The 24568-nt window shown below is 37.9% G+C and overlaps 1 protein-coding gene across 4 annotated transcripts in view; it reads right to left on the bottom strand.

Annotated features, from left to right (window-relative positions):
• The window catches only part of LOC106877900 (dipeptidyl peptidase 4), a 615183-nt gene that overhangs the window by 68073 nt on the left and 522542 nt on the right, over positions 1-24568 (bottom strand). For all 4 annotated transcript variants that reach the window (XM_014926948.3, XM_014926949.3, XM_014926951.3 and 1 more), the window contains exons 6-8: positions 18606-18658; positions 8754-8835; positions 3335-3461 (exon numbers count right to left, since the gene is read on the bottom strand). In XM_014926948.3, coding sequence (XP_014782434.1) covers positions 3335-3461; positions 8754-8835; positions 18606-18658 — 262 coding nt within the window. The remainder of the gene's footprint in view (positions 1-3334; positions 3462-8753; positions 8836-18605; positions 18659-24568) is intronic.

Here is a 24568-nt window from a genome sequence, read left to right as displayed (position 1 = left end):
GACACTAAAAATCTCTAGTGAAACTTCTTTATCAATGTACCTGAAGAGACCCTCCTACTATTGATTAATACTGCCACTGCGAAGTTCCTGAAGTAAATCCAACGGAAGTGTACCACAACTACGGATAACAACAGATAGCCTAAACTGTGCTGGTGCTTTATTCAGCATTTAAACACACTAACCTAGTTATACATATTTGTCTAAATTTTCTATTATATATATATATATATATATATATATAGATTCAAGGCTTGAATATGGTACTTATGCGAAGGCACCCGAATATCACATCCCAAAAGGATGGGTGATTAAAATCAAATAATAAGCAACACGGATTTCAAAAGTGATTGCAGTACACACGTTTCATGCTACTTCAATTTATTTAAGTAATGTGAGCATTACCTTAAATGCAATATGAAGAGCAATCTTCAGCTGCACGAAAAAATGTAGAAAAAAAGACATATTACAAATGTGGCAACATATTAAAACCAAGTGGGAGAGAGCAGAGGAAGAATATATAAGTCCAAGACCCTGCTATGTCAAGATGGACTTATATATTCTTCCTCTGCTCTCTCCCACTTGGTTTTAATATGTTGCCACATTTGTAATATGTCTTTTTTTCTACATTTTTTCGTGCAGCTGAAGATTGCTCTTCATATTGCATTTAAGGTAATGCTCACATTACTTAAATAAATTGAAGTAGCATGAAACGTGTGTACTGCAATCACTTTTGAAATCCGTGTTGCTTATTATTTGATATATATATATATATGTATTCTATGTGAATTCTGTGCACCACAGTGATTCCATTGATTTGGAAAAACTTGCTAATAACTAAGAATTGGATGAATTACAACAACTGAAGAACTCTATCATCTTTAAAATTTTATCTGGTTTCTCTGTCTGCTTCCATGGAGTGTATATGGTATGATATTTCTATGGATCTTGAATGGCCTTTGGAACCTGCTAAACAGATTCCCAGTCCTTTTCTGTTCTTTACAATTCATTTCACCATATTGACACAATTAAAAAAAAGCTTAACTTGATGCAAATACACTTGACAAACAATGATAAAATTACTTATACATACACAGACACCTTCAGCACATAAATCTGTTGTTCCTAAAACAAGACATTACTACATTACTCTTAAAAGTGGCAGGAAGGTTCATTGGCCTGCCAAGTATGAACATGTATTTTATTTATGATACCACATTTCTGTGCTATATACATATCAGGTCATCCCATAAGTTCTGTCTGATTTTACCTTTTTTAAAATGGAATGAAATTTAATAGTATTTTAGAATGTCTAATGGAATTAAAAATTATTTTTATGCATTTGTGTACATTTGAACTAATTAAATATTATTTTACAGAATAATAGAGTTAAAATTTCTTTGATTAAAACCCTTTCTAATATGGAAGTATCCAAAGAGCATTTGAGGCACATAATGCTTTATGAGTACAAAAAAGGAAACTCTGCAGCCGAAGCGACTTGAAACATACACTCAGTTTATGGGAAAGAATGCTTGAATGAAAGAACTTGCAGAAGATGGTTTGAAAAATTCAGAAGTAGAGATTTCAGCCTTGAAGATGAAGATTGAACATGACGTCCAATTGAGCTTGATGATAAGCTCCTTGAGGCATTACTTGAAAATAATCCTGCATTATCAGTTGAAGAATTGGCAATAAAGCTTAGTTCAAACCATACAACTGTTCATCGTCATCTTCAACAACTTGGAAAGGTTCCTAAACTTGGAAAATAGGTGCCTCATGAATTGTCTGAAAGCAACCGCAAATCCCAAGTTGACTTCTGCTCTTCTCTCCATTCTCGCGAACTCATTTCACCCTTTTTGGATAGACTTGTGACTGGTGACAAAAAAATGGATCTTCTGTTGAAATGTTAAATGTCGTAAACAGTGGCTTGGTAAAAGGGAAAAAGCTCAACCACAACTGAGAAGGGAACTTCATGGAAAAAAGGTTCTCTCTATCTGCTGGGATTGCAAAGGAGTAATTCATTTTGAATTGTTACCACCTAATGCAACAATCAATGCTCAAGTCTACTGTCAGCAATTAGAGCATTTAAACCAAGCTTTGAAGAAAAGAAGACCCGCTTTAGTGAATTGAAAAGGAGTGATGTTTCATCAGGACAATGCACGACACCACACTGCAAAGATCAAATCACAGAAGATCGAAGAGCTTGGTTGGGAAAAAATTCTTCATCCACCTTATTCACCTGACCTTGCTCCTTCAGACTACCATTTGTTTCGTAGTTTACAGAATCATTTGGGGGACATAACTTTTGCAAGCCAGGAGTTCTTCGCTTTGAAACCAAAAGGGTTTTACATTGATGGGATTAAAAAGCTTGTAAATAGATGGAAGGAAGTCATAAATAATCAGGGAAAGTACATTGATGATTAAATTTCAATTAAATATAACATTTGATCATTTGTTTTCTTTATTCACAATTCAGACAAAACTTATGGGATGACCTGATATAGTGAACTATTTCGAATTCTGTATACCTTGTAAACTCTTTTCTCTTATAATTTATGAAAATATATCTGCTTTTGTTGCTCTAACTGACAGTCTTTTTGTTTGTGTTTTAATAAATTGTAAGAAGACTTCAGTAATGGGGCTCCTGCTTACTGTTGAACCATCACCCTCAGATTTTTCCAGGCCAGGACCATGACCTACCACACTATCATAAAAAGCAATGTATTGTTATAAAAAGTATTAATGCCCAAGTGAATATGGCTCAATCAATCTGCATTGACTGACTTGTTATGGTTGATGCAGTAAATTTCAAAGGAAATGTGCCTGTTTTCCTGCCAAATAGCTTGATTGAAGTTTGTAGAAAACTTTTGATAATGATTATAAAAGCTGGCAAATTCAGCCTCAGATCAGAGAATCACCCCACAGACCACATGGAGCTATGTTGTCTTCTACTTTTCTTATTGAACATACTTGTATCATGTTCGACAAAAGGTATTGACCTTGTGCAGTAATGTCAGATCATACACATATTACTTGCATGCAGCAGTTGAATGTTGTTCCATTAAATCAAATCTATGTATGCGTGTGCATATAAATAAAATGAGTTAATAAAAATATATGACATGACAACTCAAATAATATTAATGTGATCATTCTCATCTTCAGACACAGCCTACCTAATATTAGGAACTATCAGTGGAGAATTAATCAAGATCCATGCTAAAAAGATTTCATAGTGTTTTCTGGTAAAATATGTGTCTCCTGTCAGCTTAATTCTATGAAGACTTATACAGACCAACTGGACTATGGAAAGCCATAAAAAAACATTCTAGCTTACCTTCATACAACCAGTCAGGAACTCCATTGAATATTTGATTTAATATTCCATCTTTTGTTAGACGTGTTATTGTAGTTGAGTCATTGATGTTGGATTGATAATATAAGTCGTTATCTAATCCAAATACCTGAAAATATTATCAAATATTACTTAGAAAATATTTTACAATCAGAATTTAAAATTAATTGGATAGACATCAGAATACTAGAACTAATAAAGTAATGGTGTGAATTGGATTATAAATAAAAATAAACAGGTGCAAGTTACCATTTTGTGTAAATAAACAGAAACTATGAAGGACCTGTAGTGACGCCTTAAATAGCAGACGACTGTTATATGTTCAATGTCCGGAGTTTTATCCACGCATGCGCAGGGACTAGTTCCGGAAGGAATACAGGAAGAGTCTCATGCGCATGCGTGGAGTTCGATATTCAAGCTTCGCGCCCTTTTACATTCTCTTGCTTGGCCGGCCGGCGAAGAGCCAAGATGTTGTAGCAGTCTCTCTCCAACATTCCAACTCTGGAGCTAGACAAATAACCACTCAACATCATTGACGGCGTCTCAGCAACCAAAGGGCGAAGTGCTGCCTATTTCCTCTGTAAATAAATATTGTTGTGTTGATAGTTCAGAATCTGCGTTCTGTTGTTTCTTCAAGAAGTTTAATGTATGGAAGTGGGTATACACCTAATGGTGTATAACCACTTTCCTACAAACCTTAAGAGAATGAATGGTTCAGCTGATGGACTCTCCCCTCAAAGATGACATTTGAGTGTTCAGCTTTTGCTGAATGACCTGTACAAATGATTTGTTTATAATGATCAAAAGTATGTGCTGTACATTAGCTCAATCTCTCCATCAAATTGATGTTGCCAGAACAGGTGCATGGTGTACCATGTGTCAAGTGTCAAAGTGATCGCAGAGCAACAGGAGATAAAGTGTTTTGCTCAAGAATACAATGCACCACTTGGTCTACGAAATGAAACCATGATCTTGTGGTCATGAGTGCAACATCCTAACTACTTAAGAGTATCATCAATAAAAGATGCATATCTTGAAACTTTAAATTATATATAAGCAATACAAAACATTGATAAAAGTTTTTACATTATCAATTAGTTTATCAAGTAGAAACCATCTGGTTTCTTTTATTTTGGACAGAATAATTATGTTTGATGTTGTAACACACATGGAGAAATAATATTATTGCATGATTCATTTAATGAGTGTCATAAGGGAGGTTGTAAATTTTTATCAGACTGAGTTTACAATTCAGGTTTGATTTCTGGTTGTCTCTACTTCATTTTTTCTGCTAATGCTTGTGGGAAAAACATTAACACAAGTCCCTGTAACTACATAAAGTTAATAAGGCACTTTTCCATTGTATCCACAGTCTGGTTCAAATTACAGGTTACAAGTGATAGATAGTATGCAGTACTTACTCTCTCTGGAAATGATGAGAAAGTTTTTAATATTCTTGTCTGTTAATGATGTGCCTTGATAATTAATCCTTTAGCATTCAAACTTGCTATATCAAGCCCAAACATTCTACCTGTTGAAACTAGCCAGATCTGGCCTCTTTCAATATCATACAACACCCTACAATGTCATTCTAAAAATAAACAATCACATTCTTAAAATCTCAGTTAGAAGATAATGCATGATTACTGGCACTCTTTCAGTTATGACAATGAGGGTTTCAGTTGGTCTGATCAATGAAACAGTCTGCTCATGAAATTAATGTGTATGTGGCTGAGCACTCCACAAACATGTGTACCCTTAACCCTTTTGTTACCAAATTTCTGTTGAGATGCTCTGTTTCTTCAGCTAATTTTAAATATAACAAAGAATTTAGTAAAATAACTTTGTTATCACTAAGCTAGTGTTAGGAACTTAAATTGTGACTAAGGTTTGATGAAAGATTTTAATTCAGAACTTTTGAAAGTAAGACATTTGTACTTCAGAGGCAGTTCCAGGCTGGTTGGTATCAAAAGGGTTAATGTAGTTCTCAGGCAGATTCAATGTGACACAAAGTGTGACAAGGCTGGCCCTTTGAAATACAGGTATGACTCATTTTTGCCAGCTGAGTGGACTGGAGCAACATGACATAAAGTGCCTTACGATTGTGAGCCAAATACCCACCCACTAAGCCACTCACCTTCACAATGCATGATTAATACAAAACAGTTCAGAGTTATCTGAATGCTAAAGGGTTAAAATCTGTGTATTTTCTCCCCCATGAATAGATGTGAGCTCAATACCAGAAGCTAATGGAACCTTCAACAATTATGCAGTGCTCTTGCGTCTTAGATGAGTGTGAAATATGTCTCCCCAAGGACATATTTTCAGATGTGAAATGGACAAACTAAACATGCTACTGTACTACCAACTCCTTGATCATGAGTTCAAATACACTGCAAACAATTTGGTCTGTATTTTGACAGTATATTTTATGCTTTGTGCCTTAGGCTGCTTTAGTTGTTGGAAATCATCATCATCGTTTAACGTCCGCTTTCCATGCTAGCATGGGTTGGACGATTTGACTGAGGACTGGTGAAACCGGATGGCAACACCAGGCTCCAGTCTGATTTGGCAGAGTTTCTACAGCTGGATGCCCTTCCTAACGCCAACCACTCAGAGAGTGTAGTGGGTGCTTTTACGTGTCACCCGCACGAAAACGGCCACGCTCGAAATGGTGTCTTTTATGTGCCACCCGCACAAGCCAGTCCAGGGGCACTGGCAACGATCTCGCTCGAAAATCCTACAGGAGCCAGTCAGGCGGTACTGGCAACGGCCACGCTCAAAATGGTGCATCTCATGTGCCACCCGCACAAGAACCAGTCCAGGGGCACTGGCAACGATCTTACTTGGCTTGCCGGGTCTTCTCACGCACAGCCCATTTCCAAAGGTCTCGGTCCGTAGTCATCGCCTCGGTGAGGCCCAATGTACGAAGGTCTTGCCTCACCACCTCAGCCCAGGTCTTCCTGGGCCTACCTCTTCCACGGGTTCCCTCAACTGTTAGGGTGTGGCACTTTTTCACGCAGCTATCCTCCTCCATTCTCACCACATGTCCATACCAGCGCAATCGTCTCTCTTGCACGCCACAACTGATGCTTCTAATGTTCAGCTTTTCTCTCAAGATACTTACACTCTGACGGGTATTCACATTGACATTACACATCCAACGGAGCATACTGGCTTCATTCCTTGCGAGCTTACGTATGTCCTCAGCAGTTACAGCCCATGTTTCACTGCCATGTAGCATGGTTGTTCGTACGCATGCGTCATACAGTCTGCCTTTTACTCTGAGTGAGAGTCCCTTTGTCGCCAGCAGGGGTAAGAGCTCTCTAAACTTTGCCCAGGCTATTCTTATTCTAGCAGCTACACTTTCAGCGCACCCACCCCCACTACTAACTTGGTCGCCCAGATAGCGGAAGCTATCGACTACCTCTAGTTTTTCACCCTGGAATGAGATAGAAGTTGTTTCCTGTTTGTTTGCAGTCTTTATTGCACCTGAACATCTGCCACAAACAAAAACTAACTTGCTAGTTAACCTGCCTTTGATGTTGCTGCACCTCTTATGTGTCCATAGCTTGCACCGGGTACATCTTATAGAGTTACTACCTACTCCTTTTCTACATACTGAGCAGGGCCATCTACCTGAAGGGGTTTGTGTTTTATCTACCTTCCTACTTATTAGGATTTTGGTTTTAGCTAGGTTGACTCTAAGGCCCTTCAATTCTAGACCTTGCTTCCACACCTGAAACTTCTCCTCTAGTTCTGATAGTGACTCCGCAATTAGGGCAAGGTCATCAGCATAGAGGAGCTCCCAGGGGCAACCTGTCTTGAACTCCTCTGTGATTGCCTGGAGGACTATGGTAAATAATAGGGGGCTGAGGACGGAACCTTGGTGGACCCCTACCTCTACCCGGAATTCATTGCTGTACTCATTTCCAACCCTCACCTTACTGGCCGCATCTCTGTACATGGCTCGCACAGCTCTCACTAGCCATTCTTCTATCCCAAGTTTCCTCATTGACCACCAGATAAGGGATCGGGGGACCCTGTCAAAGGCTTTCTCCATGTCAACGAAAGCCAGGTACAGAGGTTTATCCTTGGCTAGGTATTTCTCTTGCAACTGTCTCACTAGAAATAAGGCATCAGTAGTGCTTTTACCTGGCACGAACCCAAACTGCATCTCATCTAAATTGATTCGCTCCCTAATTAGTTGGGCTATGACCCTCTCTGTAACTTTCATAACCTGATCTAACAGCTTGATGCCTCTGTAATTATTTGTATCTAAAGCGTCCCCTTTACCTTTGTAGCAGTTGACTATGATGCTGCTACACCAGTCATAGGGTATGACTCCTTCGTGTATCACCTGGTTCGTAATACGGGTGACTAGGCTATAGCCAACACTGCCAGATATTTTGAGCATCTCTGCAGTGATTCCTGATGGGCCGGGGGCTTTCCCGGTCTTCATACTCTTAATTGCTTTATCTACCCTGGTACTATCAACTCGGATAGCTGGTCCCTCTATTGGGTCGACATAAGGCAGGCTCTCTTTCTCCCATTCATTCTCTTTATTAAGCAATCTATCGTAGTGGCATCTCCAGACCTCTTTCTTTGCATCCTCATTTAATGCAAGGTAGCGAATTCCCTCAAAATGCTACCTGTGGTAGACTGGTGTTCTATTTAGTTTTAGTCACTTTCCTCCTGTGAATTCAATCATTCAGTGGTTTTTCAAGAAGCCACCATAAGTCAGAAGCCATTAATTATTTTGGTTCACATACTTTTCCATTGCATCCAGACTCATTCTAATTAGAGTCTCCATGTGCTGGTTAATATTTAATGATGTGTGATGGCTGACATGCAACAATGCATTCTATGTTAAGTTCATCTCACTCAGGCAACTAACATCAACTGTGTTTTTCTCAGTTACAAAAAATCCTCAGTTGAATTTTTAAAAATAAAACTTTTAAGAAATATTTTCTACAAATGTGTGGTAAGTAGCTTGCTTACCAACCACATTGTTCCGGGTTCATTCCCACTGTGTGGCATCTTGGGCAAGTGTCTTCTACTATAGCCTCGGGCCGACCAAAGCCTTGTGAGTGGATTTGGTAGACGGAAACTGAAAGAAGCCCGTCGTATATATATATATATATATGTGTGTGTGTGTGTGTGTTTATATATTTGTGTGTCTGTGTTTGTCCCTCCAACATCTCTTGACAACCGATGGTGGCGTGTTTACATCCCCATAACTTAGCAGTTCGGCAAAAGAGACCGATAGAATAAGTACTAGGCTTCCAAAGAATAAGTCCTGGGGTTGATTTACTCGACTAAAAGGTGGTGCTCCAGCATGGCCACAGTCAAATGACTGAAACAAGTAAAAGAGTAAAGAGTAAATAATATAACTACTTACTACACCATGTCCAACTGGAGTCCAAGCGACAAAAGAGAACGCGATAATTTCATTATTTGGCCCTCTAAATGGGGTGGTAAACCTGGAAGACAATAATACAAATAATAGTTATTTATTTACTAAAGTCTTGATTAGCATTACAATTGTTAACCTATTAAAAATTCTAAAATCATCAACATTTTCAATTCCCTTCATATAGTAAAAGTAATCATTTTAAACTGTAGATATGGAGTTGTGTTTAAGCAATTGAAATGCTTTTCCTGTGGATCTCTACTAATCTTAATTTCAGTGCTATATTCAAATGTCACAGCAAATCACATTGCTGTGACTTCTACTTTTTGCTTTGAAAATCAATTACATTAGTCATCATTCTTTAATACGTATTGAACTCTAATATGGTTTATCTCTATGGAAGTGTTGTCTAGCCTCTATGACTTTAAGCAATTATTGTATTCTATAAAGATTTTTAATATTTAAGTGATTTTCATTCCCTTAGACATTCCATTCATTTCTCAATTTTAGTTTAAGACAAATGAATCAGCACATCAACCACCTTTAACCACTTTATTCAGTCCATAACAAATCCTTGTACAATTTAATCACAGTTTTAATAAGCATTACTTAATATCATCACCACTATCACTAACAACATCAGGGATGACAACAACTACAAATATTTCATGTCCAGAAAATCTCAAAGGCGGCGAGCTGGCAGAAACGTTAGCACACCAGGCGAAATGCTTAGCGGTATTTCGCCTGCCACTACGTTTTGAGTTCAAATTCTGCCGAGTTCGACTTTGCCTTTCATCCTTTCGGAGACGATAAATTAAGTACCAGTTACATGCTGGGAGTCGATGTAATTGACTTAATCCCTTGTTTGTCCCCTCTATGTTTAGCCTCTTGTCGGCAGTAAAGAAATAAGAAAATCTCATATTTGCATTACTTATATTTATTTATGTTATACTCATGTTCCTTTGCAGTATCCATAGACATATGTAGGCCATGGCTGTGTGGTGAGAAGTTTCCTTCCCAAACACATGCTTCTGGGTTTAGTCCCACTGTGTGGCACTTTGGGCAAGTGTCTTCTACTATAGATCCAGGCTAACCAAAGCCTTGTGAGTGGATTTGGTGACTAGACTCTGAAAGAAGCCCATTGTGTGTGTGTGTGTGTGTGTGCTGAAAAGTTCCCAGCTTTGTGGAAAAGAAAATACAGGAGGATCAGTTAGTTATGATTCTATTTGCCATATTCCCCTCTCAACTTATTGCAGCAGTCCTTTAGTTTTCTAAGCCTTGTAAAAGAACTCAGAAGGTTAGGCCTCCAACCAGGCCTTAAAGTCAAGAATTTTTCAGCACCCCCTCATATATGTGTGTGTGTTACTGTTTCCTTGCCTTGACATTGTATGATAGTTGTAAATGAGGGTCACTATCATGCAAGCAGTGCCCTTTGTTTCCAAAAACATGTCTGGCCATGGGGAAATATTATCCTGCTTGGAAGCAGGTGAAGTTTGGTGACAAGATGGGCATAAAACATTAATTCTGACCCGTACAAGCATGGAAAACTGGGCATTAAAACAATAATAATAATGATCCTTTCTACTAAAGGCATAAAACCTGGAATTTGTGGGGAGGGGTATAGTCAATTACATTGACCCCAATACTTGACTGGTACTTAATTTATTGACCCCGAAAGGATGAAAGGAAAAAATCAACGTTGGTGGAATTTGAGCACAGAGCATTAAGACAGACAAAATGCTGCTAAGCATTTTGCCTGGTGTGCTAACGTTTCTGCCAGCTTGCCACCTTAATGTTGATGATGTCTACAAACATAAAATTGTCACACATTAACCCTTTAGCATTTAATCTGGCCATATCCGGCCAAAAGTATTCTGCCTGTTTTATGTTCAAACTGGCCAAACCTGGTCTCTCATACCAACCCTACAATATTGTTTTAAAAATTAACAGCTACCTCATCAAAATCTCATAGCTACAAGATAATGTATGATTAGTTCAAAACAATGTAGATGAAAAAGCATTAATTTTGGCAGAATAATGCGAACACTAAAGGGTTAAACACATGCACATAACATACATCCATTAACGTATATGTATGTAAAGTAAACAATAAAAAGACCTCTGGTTTCAACAATGAAGATTCTGTTTTTTGACCAAGTGATTCACCTGTTCATTGAATTAGACTGTGAGGGGCTGAATATTCTACAGACAAATGTACCCTTAATGTAATTCTTAGGCATAATCAGTGTGATACATTATGTGACAAGGCTATTCCTTGGAATTACAAGTACAATCCATCCAACAAGCTTCCACACAGTTTCTGGCTGTCCACTTTCATTCATAAAGCTAGGGTTGACCTGAGGCTATGGTAAAAAATATATACGAAAGATGCTATGCGGTGGGATTGAATCTTTGATGTTGCAATTGCAAAAGCGAACTTCTCTTAACCATTTGGCTATACCGAATACAGACATACACAAACACAAACATACATATATATATATATATATACAAGTATTTTCCCATGTGAATTGAAATGCACTTGAGACCTTAATTTATATACTTACATTATTCTGATGGGTGATTACATACAACTACAATCCTTTGATCTTCAAACTTAGCTATTATGAATTTTGAGATGGTGAAGAGATAATGTAAACGAATAAATTAAAAGATCTTAAATGCATTTCCAGCCTGATTTGTTAATGTACACACACACACACACACACAGAGGCTAAATTAATATTTTCCTAATAGAAGCCTCTAGGTTTTGTAAAGCAAATGAGGTAAAAAAAAAGAAATGTGTTCCTCCCTCCATGCCCATTGACACTGCAAGGGCACCTAGAATAGATTTCCTTGTGAAGAGGCAATGATCTCAGTAGCACTTAGCAAGCCAAGTAAATATTTGATAAGTCCACAACCCATTTGTTGTGATAACTAATTAGAGTCAAGTATCATTTGCAACAGATGAGCTGTAGATTAATCAAGTGTTAGTTGTTGTTTAGTCCTGGGTCATCCTTCATTGAGATTTATGATCAAGGGCATTTCATTATGACTGTTTTTTTTATTTTTTATTCAGGACTACATTGTTAAATATGTCATTGATTTTTAAGATGGTAGAGTGTGATTTGAGTGAGGTCTATCAGCTATTTTTAGCAGATTAGGTGACCATGTAGAGACTTCATCATAAGCTTGTAGTTGCATCTGACTGTTGAGAGCTGTAGTTGTAACTTCCAGCAATTAACAATTATTCTAAGCAGGTATCACAATAGGTGTACAGTCAGGGTAACAACTGTGGTAGAGTGTCACAATGAGATACAAAATAACAAACTTTTTTTACTTTTTACTTGTTTCAGTCATTTGACTGCGGCCATGCTGGAGCACCGCCTTTAGTCGAGCAAATCGACCCCAGGACTTATTCCTTGGAAGCCTAGTACTTATTCTATCGGTCTCTTTTGCCGAACTGCTAAGTTATGGGGACGTAAACACACCACCATCGGTTGTCAAGCAATGGTGGGGGACAAACACAGACATGCAAACACACATACATATATCTATCTATCTATATATATATATATATATATATATATATATATATATACGACGGGCTTCTTTCAGTTTCCATCTACCAAATCCACTCACAAGGCTTTGGTTGGCCCGAGGCTATAGTAGAAGACACTTGCCCAAGGTGCCACGCAGTGGGACTGAACCCGGAACCATGTGGTTGGTAAGCAAGCTACTTACCACACAGCCACTCCTTTTCAATTTTTTGTTCTTTATACATTCGATGTGGTCAAACTTGGCTCAATCATACATGAACTTTTATTCTTGTTTCAGTTATTTGACTGTGGCCATGTTGGAGCACCGCTTCACGAATGACCATGAGTTCCCCTCTGAGACACAAGTCTGGGCAAGGTTGTTTATGGAAGACCAGCATACCAGGCTCCCTTCTCCATGCTACCGGTGTTATTCAAGGGAAAAGCAAAGGCTGATACAGCTTGGCACCAGTGATGCTGCAACTCATTTCTACAGCTGAGTGAACTGGATCAACGTGAAATAAAGTGTCTTGCTCAAGAACACAATACACTGCTTGGTCTGGGAATCAAACTCACTACCTCATGATTGTGAGCCCAATGCTCTAACCAGTGAGCCATGCACCTTCACACACACACACACACACACACACACACATATATATATACATGGCCAGGTTGGCATTAATTTTTGTATACATATATATGTATATGAAAGTTAATATCAACCTGACCCTTGAATGCCTGTGTTGCATGCATTTCAATCAGGTCTTCAACCTGAGAGTAACTTCCACTAATTTCAGAGATCCTGAGAAAGGCAATGGGTGTTGCTAGGACTTCTTTCTATATTTCAGCTGGTTCTTCAGTACATTATCAATATTGCCAAACTTGGCTCAACCATGAACAACAGCTGCCTTGTTTTTACATATCTATTTACTCTTTTACTTGTTTCAGTCATTTGACTGCGGCCATGCTGGAGCACCACCTTTAGTCGAGAAAATCGACCCCAGGACTTATTCTTTGGAAGCCTAGTACTTATTCTATCGGTCTCTTTTTGGCGAACCACTAAATTACGGGGACGTAAACACACCAGCATCGGTTGTCAAGCGATGGTGGGGGGACAAACACAGACACACAAACATATACCCAGACATACATATATATATATATTTCTATATACATATATATACGACAGGCTTCTTTCAGTTTCCGTCTACCAAATTCACTCACAAGGCTTTGGTTGGCCCGAGGCTATGGTAGAAGACACTTGCCCAAGGTGCCACACAGTGGGACTGAATCCAGAGCCATGTGGTTGGTAAGCAAGCTACTTACCACACAGCCACAAGTATATAATGAATATATCCAGTGTCAGTTGTTAACTCTGTTAGCCAGCTGGTGCTGTTTATGTGTGGTTATATAATTATTTTGTTTAAAAGTAATTATAAACTTAAATAATTTGAAATATAGAAGTTACACTATTGGCATATTCTTTTACACTTTTACTAGTTTCAGCTCCAGAACTGTGGTCATGTTGGGGCACTGCAATTAAATGCTAGTAATAAAAAAAAAAAAACATCTTCAGTATTTATTTTTATAATAAAAGTGTGAATGTGGAAAAAAAAAAAAAAAAAGAGATGTATTATTTACAGAGCAAAATTTAAACTTAGTCATAAACTATGTAAGATAAGATATATGACTGACATTTTAGCCACAAAAAGAGTGTGTGTGGGGAGCTCACGTTATATTAGAAGTCACACTGTGCATGGGCAAATACAGCAGTTGTGAATAGATAGGTCTGTGTATGAACAACTCACTGCTTTATTCAATAGTATCTGTAAAATTAATATTTCCACAGCAGAATTGTTAATGTTGCTCTCCTCCCTGCTGAAGAGGATAGGTCAGCAAGAGCCCTGTGCTGGCACCACATAAAAAGTTCCTATGCCGGTGCCACCTAAAAGCACCTGGCACTCTGCAAAGTGGTTGGCATTAGGAAGAGCTTCCAACTGCAGAAACCAAGCCAAATCAGACTGGAATCTGGTGCAACTCTCCTGCTTGCCATCTCTGGTCAAACTGTACAATCCATGCCTCTATGGAAAATGAATGCCAAATGATGATGATGATGATGATGATGATTTGTTAGCTACCAATATAGAGCTTAAACTCCGGTAAGTATAACTTTGAGGAGAAGGACTTTGCCAATTTCATTTGCTCTAATTCAATGGTTCTCAGTCTTATTGATCTTGTGGTGCACTGGAGTTCAAGTAAAGCTTATTAATGACTTGTAGGTACACAGTATTTTGTCTTGGATATAAAACATAACAAAATCAAATCAGTGCTGGCTATAATTTCTATTATAAATCTGAGGAGATGACCTTAACACATGATTCAAGTAAAGCATTACTAGTACACTTTATATAGAAATTAAAAAGAAACTGAATGCAAACTAAAACTTTAATGGCATACTATGCATGGAAAGTTGATGAAATATATTTTAAATATAAACATTTAGAGAAAACATAGAATACTATTGCTAACATGGTTAAATAATCACACTTGTATATAACAAAATTATTAATAACACATTTTTCAAGATGTTTAAGCATTACATGGATTTTCTGAAAACTTGAGTAATATTGATTTCAAATTTTGGCACAAAGCCAGCAAGTATGGGGGAGGGGGCAAGTCAATTACACTGATCCCATTGATCTACTGGTATTCTTTTTATTGACTCTGAAAGGACGAAAGGCAAAGTCAACCTCACTGGAATTTGAACTCAGAACATGAACATGGAGAAAATGCTGCGAAGCGTTTTGTCCAGCATCCTAACGATTCTGCCAGCTTGTTGCATTGAAGACTTAATTGATACCATTCATGTGGTGCACCTATATAGCCCTTGCTGTGTAACTGTACATTTGGTGCACCTGTAGGTGGTGGTGCATCATTTGAAAACTACTGGCCAAGATACACTAGGCCAAATCTTAATGATGTCTCAAACCAGTGGACTCATCAAAATTACTAATTGATTGATTGAGATTTACTAATGAAAACATTCTGGTTTAATTTGCACTTTGAGTTGATTCCATTAATATGTTGTTCTGCACCCAGTTAATCCACTTTAATAGCTTATAAAAGAATGATTTAACTAATCCTCTTGTGTTGATTATCACTAAATACAAGATTGCCATGTTTATTCAGCCTTGTTTCTTTTCACATTTTTCCTTTTTCTTACTTTTTTTTTAATTATTGATTTAAGCATATGCTAATATCTAGTTTGTTTAAAACTGTAATTGTATTTAGTCTTTGCATCCATAATTATCAACACTTGAGCGGATGATAAGTTGACAGACATTATAGAACACAAGGCTAAATAAATACAGAAGTAGTAGTATTTTGGTTTATCTCCCTATATCGTCAAATCAATTGGTATTTGAATGAAATTTACTGCTCATCCATTTTTGAATCTATTAAACAATTATCTTGGACTGTCCCCTTCATTTACTCTTTCTTTCCAGAAAAATTAACATTATATTCATTAAAAAGAAATTAATATTTAGTTTCTTTCCTTTCAGTTTCCATTTAATTGTTATCTCCATAATTACTGGTTTCTTTTGTGACAAAGTAGAAAAGTCTAGGAGAGGAAAATCAATAATGTGAGATTCACATTTATTAGTGCACCATCTCTGTGGTGCTCATTCATCAGTTTCTGCTTCTATAGTAACAAATTCATTAGACTGGTACCAGAAGATAAATTTCTAAAGGAATCAATTATCTTGACTGCAATACATGTAGAGTAGTTATTCTCTGGGGATGACTTCATGCAAGGTATATATAAAGTCAAATTGGTAGAGTCATTAGAGCATAAGATCGAACAACCTGTAGTGTTTGTTCTGACTGTCTGCACCCCGAGTTCAAATTCTGCCAATAATTACTTTGATAGTAGACTTAATCTGTGATTATAGGTAAGTTCACTGCCATCAATTCACTGTAAAGAAAGTTTCCTGCAAGGAAAGTTTACTGAGAAAATATAACCGTAATATCTCACCATTAATAATTAAAAACTATTTTGTTGAAAAAAAGAAAATGGTGAATTGATAATGGTGAACTTTCTCCATGGTGAACTTTTTTCCTACGGTGAATTGATGACGGTGAACTTACAGGACATGTTAATATGTTGCCTGGTTCAACAGTATCTGACTCTTTGAGTGTCTTTAGCAAGGCTGACTCTGTTGCAACCATCTTGACCAGATCTCCAGTTTGAATATACTATCCTTACTTCCACCCACAAGTTTTGGAAACTCTATAAAGGGTTATGGGTACTGCCTATCCTCCTGACTAAACAATATGAAAAATTGTTAAATACTGTACAGCATATTGGTCTGAAATTCTATCATTTCTATCAATGTACTTTTTGTTTACTGCTTCAAATTTATGAGTTCTTTTGTAATTGAAAGGTCCATCACTGATACATATTGTGTCATGCAGATTCAGCCCGGGAATTACATTAAAAGTACCTGAGTCTATGGAAAACAAAGTCATTTTGATTTTGATTTAATGAGTTGGATGGTGATCAAACAACTGAATGCTCATCATTGAAACCAAATACAGGGTCCATCACAGACATGTGTGTGTGTGCATGCATGCGCGAGCACACCCACACACACACACACACAATCTACTCAGAATTTTATCTGTGTCAAGTGAAATTGATATTTTTTTGATTGCAAACAGGGACATAGATATATTTTTAAAAATCATGTTATAAATCATTGAAATTGTTAGTTTCTGATATATTTACATTGATCTATACTGAGTATCCAAGTATCAAGAAAATTCTTTAAGGGATCATTGTAGAGTGGGGTCAAGGGTACAGCTTTTCCCTTCAGAGTAAGCAAGAAGAAAAAATAGTAAATCCAGGAGAATTTGCTGGGTGGGTGTCAATAAGTCTAGCTGTTGTGAGGAGTGAGAAAAGCTGACATGTCATATTATGCCTCATCATGAAAGCTTCTCTATTATAGATGTATTTCTAATTGAAAGCAACAACATACCTTTTAAAATCTTTCCTGTAATTAATTAATAATAATAATCATTATCATCATCATCATTATCATCATTGTCATTTAACGTCCGCTTTCCATGCTGGCATGGGTTGGATGGTTTGACTGAGAGCTGGCAAGCCAGAAAACTGCACCAGGCTCCAATCTCATCTGGCAAAGTTTCTACAGCTGGATGCCCTTCCTAATGCTAACCACTCCAAGAGTGTAGTGAGTGCTTTTTACGTGTCACTGGCACAAGGGCCAGTCAGGTGGTACTGTCATCAACCACGCTTGAATGGTGCATTTTATGTGCCACTGGCAAGAGTTCCAGTTAGGTAGTACTGGCATCAGCCATGACAATTGACTTCACTTGACTCAACAGATCTTCGCAAGCACAGTTTATTGCCCAATGATTGAAGGGTACTCTTAAATGGGCTGGTTATGCTGCACTGGCATAGGTCATGGTTATGGTCTCACTTGGCTTGCTAGGTCTTCTCAAGCACAGCATATCTCCAATGGTCTCAGTCACTTGTCACTGCCTCTGTTTGAAGCTCGTGCTTCACCACCTCATCCCAGGTTTTCCTGGGTCTACCTCTTCCACAGGTTCCCTCTACTGCTAAGGTGTGACACTTTTCCCTAATGGCCCTGTCAACTACATTGCTCCACCACCACATTACCTTGGGTTGAGAGTGGACTTTGCATCATCCACAGATCTGGTCAGTAGCCCTCAACAGGTTGTCCCGTAAGAACCTCCAGTTGTCTTCCACATCACGTGATGCTATATCCTCCTCTATTTCATCAAAAGCTTTGAGTAATATGTCCCTACATCTCTGTCCATTCACAGGATCCTTAAGCTTCCAGACCCTTCTTCTCCATGCTGGTCGTCTTCTGGGCATCCATTTAGCCCTGATCCTGGAATCGCTAACTACTAATCTATGTTGTGAGGTGCATTCTTCACCTGGTAAGGTTTTGGCATTTATAAGTAGACATCTTTCCTGTTTTCTGGTAAGGATGTAGTCAATTTGACTAGTGTGTCCACCAGACGGGTATGTGAATAGGGTACTGAAGTTAGTATTACAAACCATAAGATCATTTGCATCATTGTATAATTCACTATGTAAATTTTATTTTTTATTTAACTAGCAATTACATAAATAAATATTTTCTTGCTAATGTATACATTTATGTGGCCATAATAAAAGAAAGCTGAACACCTGGATTAATAATATATAGTTTCTGGATTTAGAATGAATGTTTAATGAAAGAAACCTTACCTTGTAGCAACTTCATAGAGTTCATATTTAGCCAAAAATGAATGTCGATAAATCTGAAAATTAAGAACATTCAAATAAGTATATGTTTCTAGAACCACATAAAGTATTATAACACACATATATCTATACTAATGTTAGTTTTTATGTATAGTTATGCATAAAAACATTAACTGAAAGATCACTCAATGCATGTAAGTAGCATTCCATATTTTATTTCGCTTGCAAAAAGGTTGAAAGTAACTTCAAAGCTCTGGTTAAGTTACTTTTGTCAGACGATACACCCAGCCCTCAATAGGTGACAAAAGAGTACTGGTACAACATCGATTTTCCAGGACTTTTGGTTCCATAGCCTTTCCATCATCACCATCATCATTATTTAACGTCTGCTTTCCATGCTGGTATGGGTTAGACGGTTTGACTGGAGCTGGTAAGTGGAGAGCTGCACCTGGTTTCAGTCTGATTTGGCATGGTTTCTACAGCTGGCATGGTTCCTAACATCAACCATCCCAAGAGTGTAATGAATGCTTTTTATGTGCCACCAGCATAGGTTCCATTTACATGACACTGGTAATGGTCACGACTATGTTTCACGGTGCCATTTATACAACACTGGCAGCAGTTTATATAAATGGTACTCATGAAATCATAGTCATGGCTGTTATCAGTGTTATGTAAATGGCATCCATGATTGATTTTTCTGAATCAGGGTCAATACACTCTAAATTAAGCAAATATTAAAATTACTTAAATAAATTAAATGAAATACAGGTACTTGTGCATTAAGCATAAATTAGTGTGGATTATAAGAAGTTCCAAACCATCAGTATTTGGGAAGTTGATGTATCTGTATTTGTTTGTCTGACATCTGTATTACTAAAAATTCACAGATGCAACAGGGTCAAATAGATTGCTTGGATAAAGCTGAATAGTGAAGCAGCTATAGGTTCTAAATACGGTTGATTAAGGCTGATTAAATGGGGAGTGAAACTATTTTATTAACCAATTCATGTCCTGTAGTGGAGTCAGTCATTTTGTAACCGCTGAGTGTTATAGTGAGTACTCAGTCACAATAAATTACTCTTATCTAGTGTGCTAGAGTTGACTCCCATACACAATCATATGGAATTACTCTAACACTTAATAACTGGTGAATTACCAGCTCTACCACAAGACCTGAACTAGGCAATATGAACAAGTTTCACTCCTCACTCAATGACAATTGATCTTATTCAAAAGCTGTGGGCACCTCATCACTCTGTATTATATTACATCCAAATAGTCAGGTGCAATTTTTGCACCTGTGAAAATTTTAGCAATGCATATTCTGAGATGAATACATCCAATATGTAGATACATACATACATACATACATATGTATCATTGGCACTTCCTCCATGTACACATGCCTAAGCTATAAAAATGAATGCAAATAACAAATCTGATTTTAACATGTCTTTCATTTATATGAAAGATAGCTGATGTAAATTGTGTTTACTTTATGAATGTAAAACATCCTGTGTTCAAGACATAAAAATCCATGCAGATACAATTCATCATCGACTTACGACCTATCTGACTTGTGACCAATCGACTTTACAACGATTAGCATGTCAGCTCCCAGCAGCAAGAATAAATAGTCCAGTTGAAATCTAATGGGTTTAATTTCTTAGAAATTAATCCATCTACGGATGATGTCAGCTAACAAACGCTTCCCCTAGGTTTAATTATCGATCACCACTGTGGTTATCCCATGTGTTGGATGACTATCCTGTCACGGGTGACATCGAGTCAACCCTGTATTTGTTTATAACACAACTGCTTGAGACTGAAATTTTTGACTAATGCCAGTATCATAGTATAATACTGAATGCTGTGTGTGACTTTTACCTGAGAATGTGCCTTAAGAATGTAAAAATAAAAAACAAAGCGATGTAGACCTATAGGCTGACTTACGACCAAATCGACTTATGACCAGTCGATGATGACCTGTAATAAATTTGATTCTATTTTAAATCTTTCATTTTTATTAGACACAGAGTGTTCAGATATATAATATATAATCTAATATATCTCCGATTTTTCAGATTGCCTACAAGCATGACTGTGAGGCACAGGCATGTCTATATACTTAAGAAGTTTGCTTCAAAGCCATGTAGTTTGTGTTCAGTCCCCCCTATGTGGTACATTGGGTGTCTTCTACTATAGCCCAGAGCTGACTAAAGCTTTTTCAGTAGAATTGGTAGTTGAAAACTGAAAGAAGTGTGTTGTATGCATGTGTGTGTGTGTGTGTATCATCATCATCAGCATTTAACGTCCTCCTTCCATGCTAACATGTGTTGGACAGTTTGACAGGAGCCGGCCAGGCGAGAGCCTGTGCCATGCCTTTGCATCTGTTTTGGCATAGTTTTTATGGTTGGACGCCTTTCCTAACTCCAACCACTCTGCAGAATGGGCTGAGTGCTTTTTACATGGCACTCGCACAGGCAAGGTCAGTTGTGGCATGGTTTTTATAGCTGGATGCCCTTCCAAATGCCAACCACTTTACAGTGTGAACTGGGTGCTTTTTAAGTGGCACCTGCACTGGATGGGTCACCAAATGACTTTGCAAGACAAAGAGTCTTTGAGAGGGGAGGGGACAATGGAGGACATCAAACGATGATGACGATGTATACCAAACAGTTACAAAGCATATAGAAACTGGTACTTCTTCATATTTTTCTTTTAATTTAACAGTTAGTTATACAGCATAATTAGTTAGTTAAATGACCAACACGTTTCACTTTGAACCATGATTGTAGAAAGACCCTGAGTGAAGGTGCATAGCAGAACATTGTGGATTTCATATGCAACTGCACAAACTCTGTGCAGCAGAAACACATGTTGGTCATTTTAACTAACTAATTATGCTGTATAACTAACTAATTAAAAGAAAAATATGAAGAAATACCAGTTTCTGTATGCTTTGTAATTTATTTGCATTGAAGAACTCCAGGAGCCTAGTTCCCTCTTCATTTCTGGTACCAACTCTATGGCCACCATGTACACCATTGTAGATACCAGGTTGCTGTCTGACATGCCCATTAAAATCTCCAGCCACAAAGATGAGATCATTGTCACTCATCTTTGAGGTAGCCTGCAGAAGAATATCATAAAAGTGATCCTTCTGTACATTTGGTAATCCTGCTTGTTGGGTGTAGGCAGAAATAATTGTAGCTATACCATTCTGCAAGATTAGCCTGAGTTTAAGTACTCTATTGCAACTCTCACTACCTGTATGACCTTATACACCCATTTCCCTGCAAGAAGTATGCCCACACCCCTTATTTCCATCATCACTGTTACCTTCCCAGAAGAGTTTATACCTATGTGCTTTGCCTGTGAGGACTCTGGCTGAAGCTCCTCTCTACCTTACCTCTGGTATGCAATATACATCAACATGTCTCTGTTCAAGCATCTCAACAATCTCGCTAGCCCTACCTTTCAATGTGCCCACATTTACAGCACCAACTCTGAAAACTGGGAAAGAGATATGGGAGGTAACACAGGAAGGAGAGATGTTATTCAGCACCTAAAAAGAAGGTTCCTATGATCGTTTGGTAACAGACGTCATAATAGTTGGTCTTGCTTTTAACCTACCATCATTCAAACATGTAAGGATTGTTAAGGTTGTTGCCTCTACTGAGTTGGGGGAGTAAGGAAGCATTGTATATGAAAGTGATTGATCTGTTAGAAACCTGTAACTAACAACACTATTGTTTACTAACTGCTGTTACTAAATAAACAAACAAACAAACAAGCAAATAAGCACAGTTGTTGCTGAGTAGCCTAGGTCAAGCAGACCTTATGGAATGGCTGCTGACCAGAGGCTGGAGGCTGTGCTAATATTGATGTATAATGTATAATGGTAATGAATGATGGTATTAGCTTCCTTTTGTTATTCTTTATTTATTATATCTAGATCAGATGAAGGAGCATGACTGTTGGCTGGTTAGTTAAAATAAAGAATAAATCTGATCCAGTTACTGCAGATATCCTTATCTTTTTATTATATCTACTGACATTACTCAAAGATGTCAGTGCTGTGTGTGTGTGTGTGTGTGTGTGTCAGTGAGTTTCAGTGTGTTTGCGTTTGTGTCTATATATGCATAAATGTGTGTGTGTGTGTGTGTGTGAGAGTGCCTAACTTTGTGTCTCTGTGCATGTATATGTTTTCATTTGTATCTGAGTATGTGCGTGTGTGTGCATGCACATATGTTTGTGTGTGCATAGGTATATGCATGTATATGTATATGAGTAATTAAGAAGTTCATTCTGCAGCCACAAGCTCCTAGGTTCTTCATTTCTGCATATTTCAATTCTACATGATTCAGGTCTACATTCTTATTTGTGTCTGTTCTTTTATTGGTTTTGGTGATTGGACTGTAGCCATAGAAGGGAACTGCCTGTGAGGGTGCAGTCAGTTGCATCAACCATAGTATCCATTTGAGTGGGAAACCTATTTTATTGTTCTCTGGTTGTCAAGCCACTAAGTTACAGAACATAAAGGAATACAACACACAGACAACACAAGACTTTTCTTTAGACCAGTGTAGATATAAATATTGGCATACTCTTTTACTCTTTTAATTGTTTCAGTCATTTGACTGCGGCCATGCTGGAGCACCGCCTTTAGTCGAGCAAATCGACCCTGGGACTTATTCTTTGTAAGCCTAGTACTTATTCTATCGGTCTCTTTTGCCGAACTGCTAAGTGACGGGGACATAAACACACCAGCATCGGTTGTCAAGCAATGCTAGGGGGACAAACACAGACACTCACACACATATATACGACGGGCTTCTTTCAGTTTCCATCTACCAAATCCACTCACAAGGCTTTGGTTGGCCCGAGGCTATAGTAGAAGACACTTGCCCAAGATGCCACGCAGTGGGACTGAACCCGGAGCCATGTGGTTGGTAAGCAAGCTACTTACCACACAGCCACTCCTGCACCCAATCCGGGAATTGAACTCACTACCTCATGATTGCGAGCCTGATGTTCTTAACACTGAGCCATACACCTATATTATAATTCATATATACACACACACAAATTTCACTTTTCATTATTAGTGGGATCAAGAAGCAAAGCACACCATCCAGTGAGAGACAAATATCATTTAATATGCACAGTACTTACAAACAAGCTACTAATAGTTTCATGCTGTAAAAACACAATAAACTGACAAATATCTTTATCATGCCTTGCACTTCCAAGCCGTCTTCACCACAGGAAACTATTAATAGCTCATACACACACAATGGGCTTTTGTATAGTTTTGTCTATCAAAGTCTACTCACAAGATATTGCCCAACCAGTTTCTATAGTACTATTGTACTATAGAAAGGTACTACAGAAGGTACTATGTAGTGGGGGCAAACCCTGAACAACATTATGGCAAAGTACAGTTCTTAATTCTCCAGCTTTGCTTACACCTATTTTATTTTGAGGATAAATACTGATTATCTGATAATCTTACCTCAGACAAATCAGTGTGTATTTTGAAGATTTGTCTTTCTTCACCTAAATGCCATAGTATCTAATTTAAACTGTGGTCCTTAAAAGCCCCTTGAGAATTAGAAGACATTTACAGATCCTTAGTGATGATGATGATGATGGTTGAGTAAGTAGGGATGGAGTAGGTGTAATCTCTTGGCAAGTCATTTTTGCAATGATAGGAACTGGTAAGGCCAGGAGTCGCACCAAGTTCCATAGTCTGTTTTGGCTTGGTTTCTATGGCTGGGTGCCCTTCCTAACATAGAAACCAAGTCAAAACTGACTATGGAACCTGGTGTGGCCTCTGGCCTTACCAGTTCCTGTCAAGCTGTTCAACTCATGTCAGCATGGCATGGAAAATAGACGTTAAGTGACGATGATGATAACAATGATAAATGCTTAACTCCCGGTCGAACCATTTAACATCA

This window comes from Octopus bimaculoides, chromosome 4 (genome assembly GCF_046866305.1).
Source record: "Octopus bimaculoides isolate indiv1 chromosome 4, ASM4686630v1, whole genome shotgun sequence".
NCBI lineage: Eukaryota > Metazoa > Mollusca > Cephalopoda > Octopoda > Octopodidae > Octopus > Octopus bimaculoides.
The sequence above is the reverse complement of the archived record's forward strand: the minus strand, read 5'-3'. Positions and strand labels throughout refer to the sequence as shown.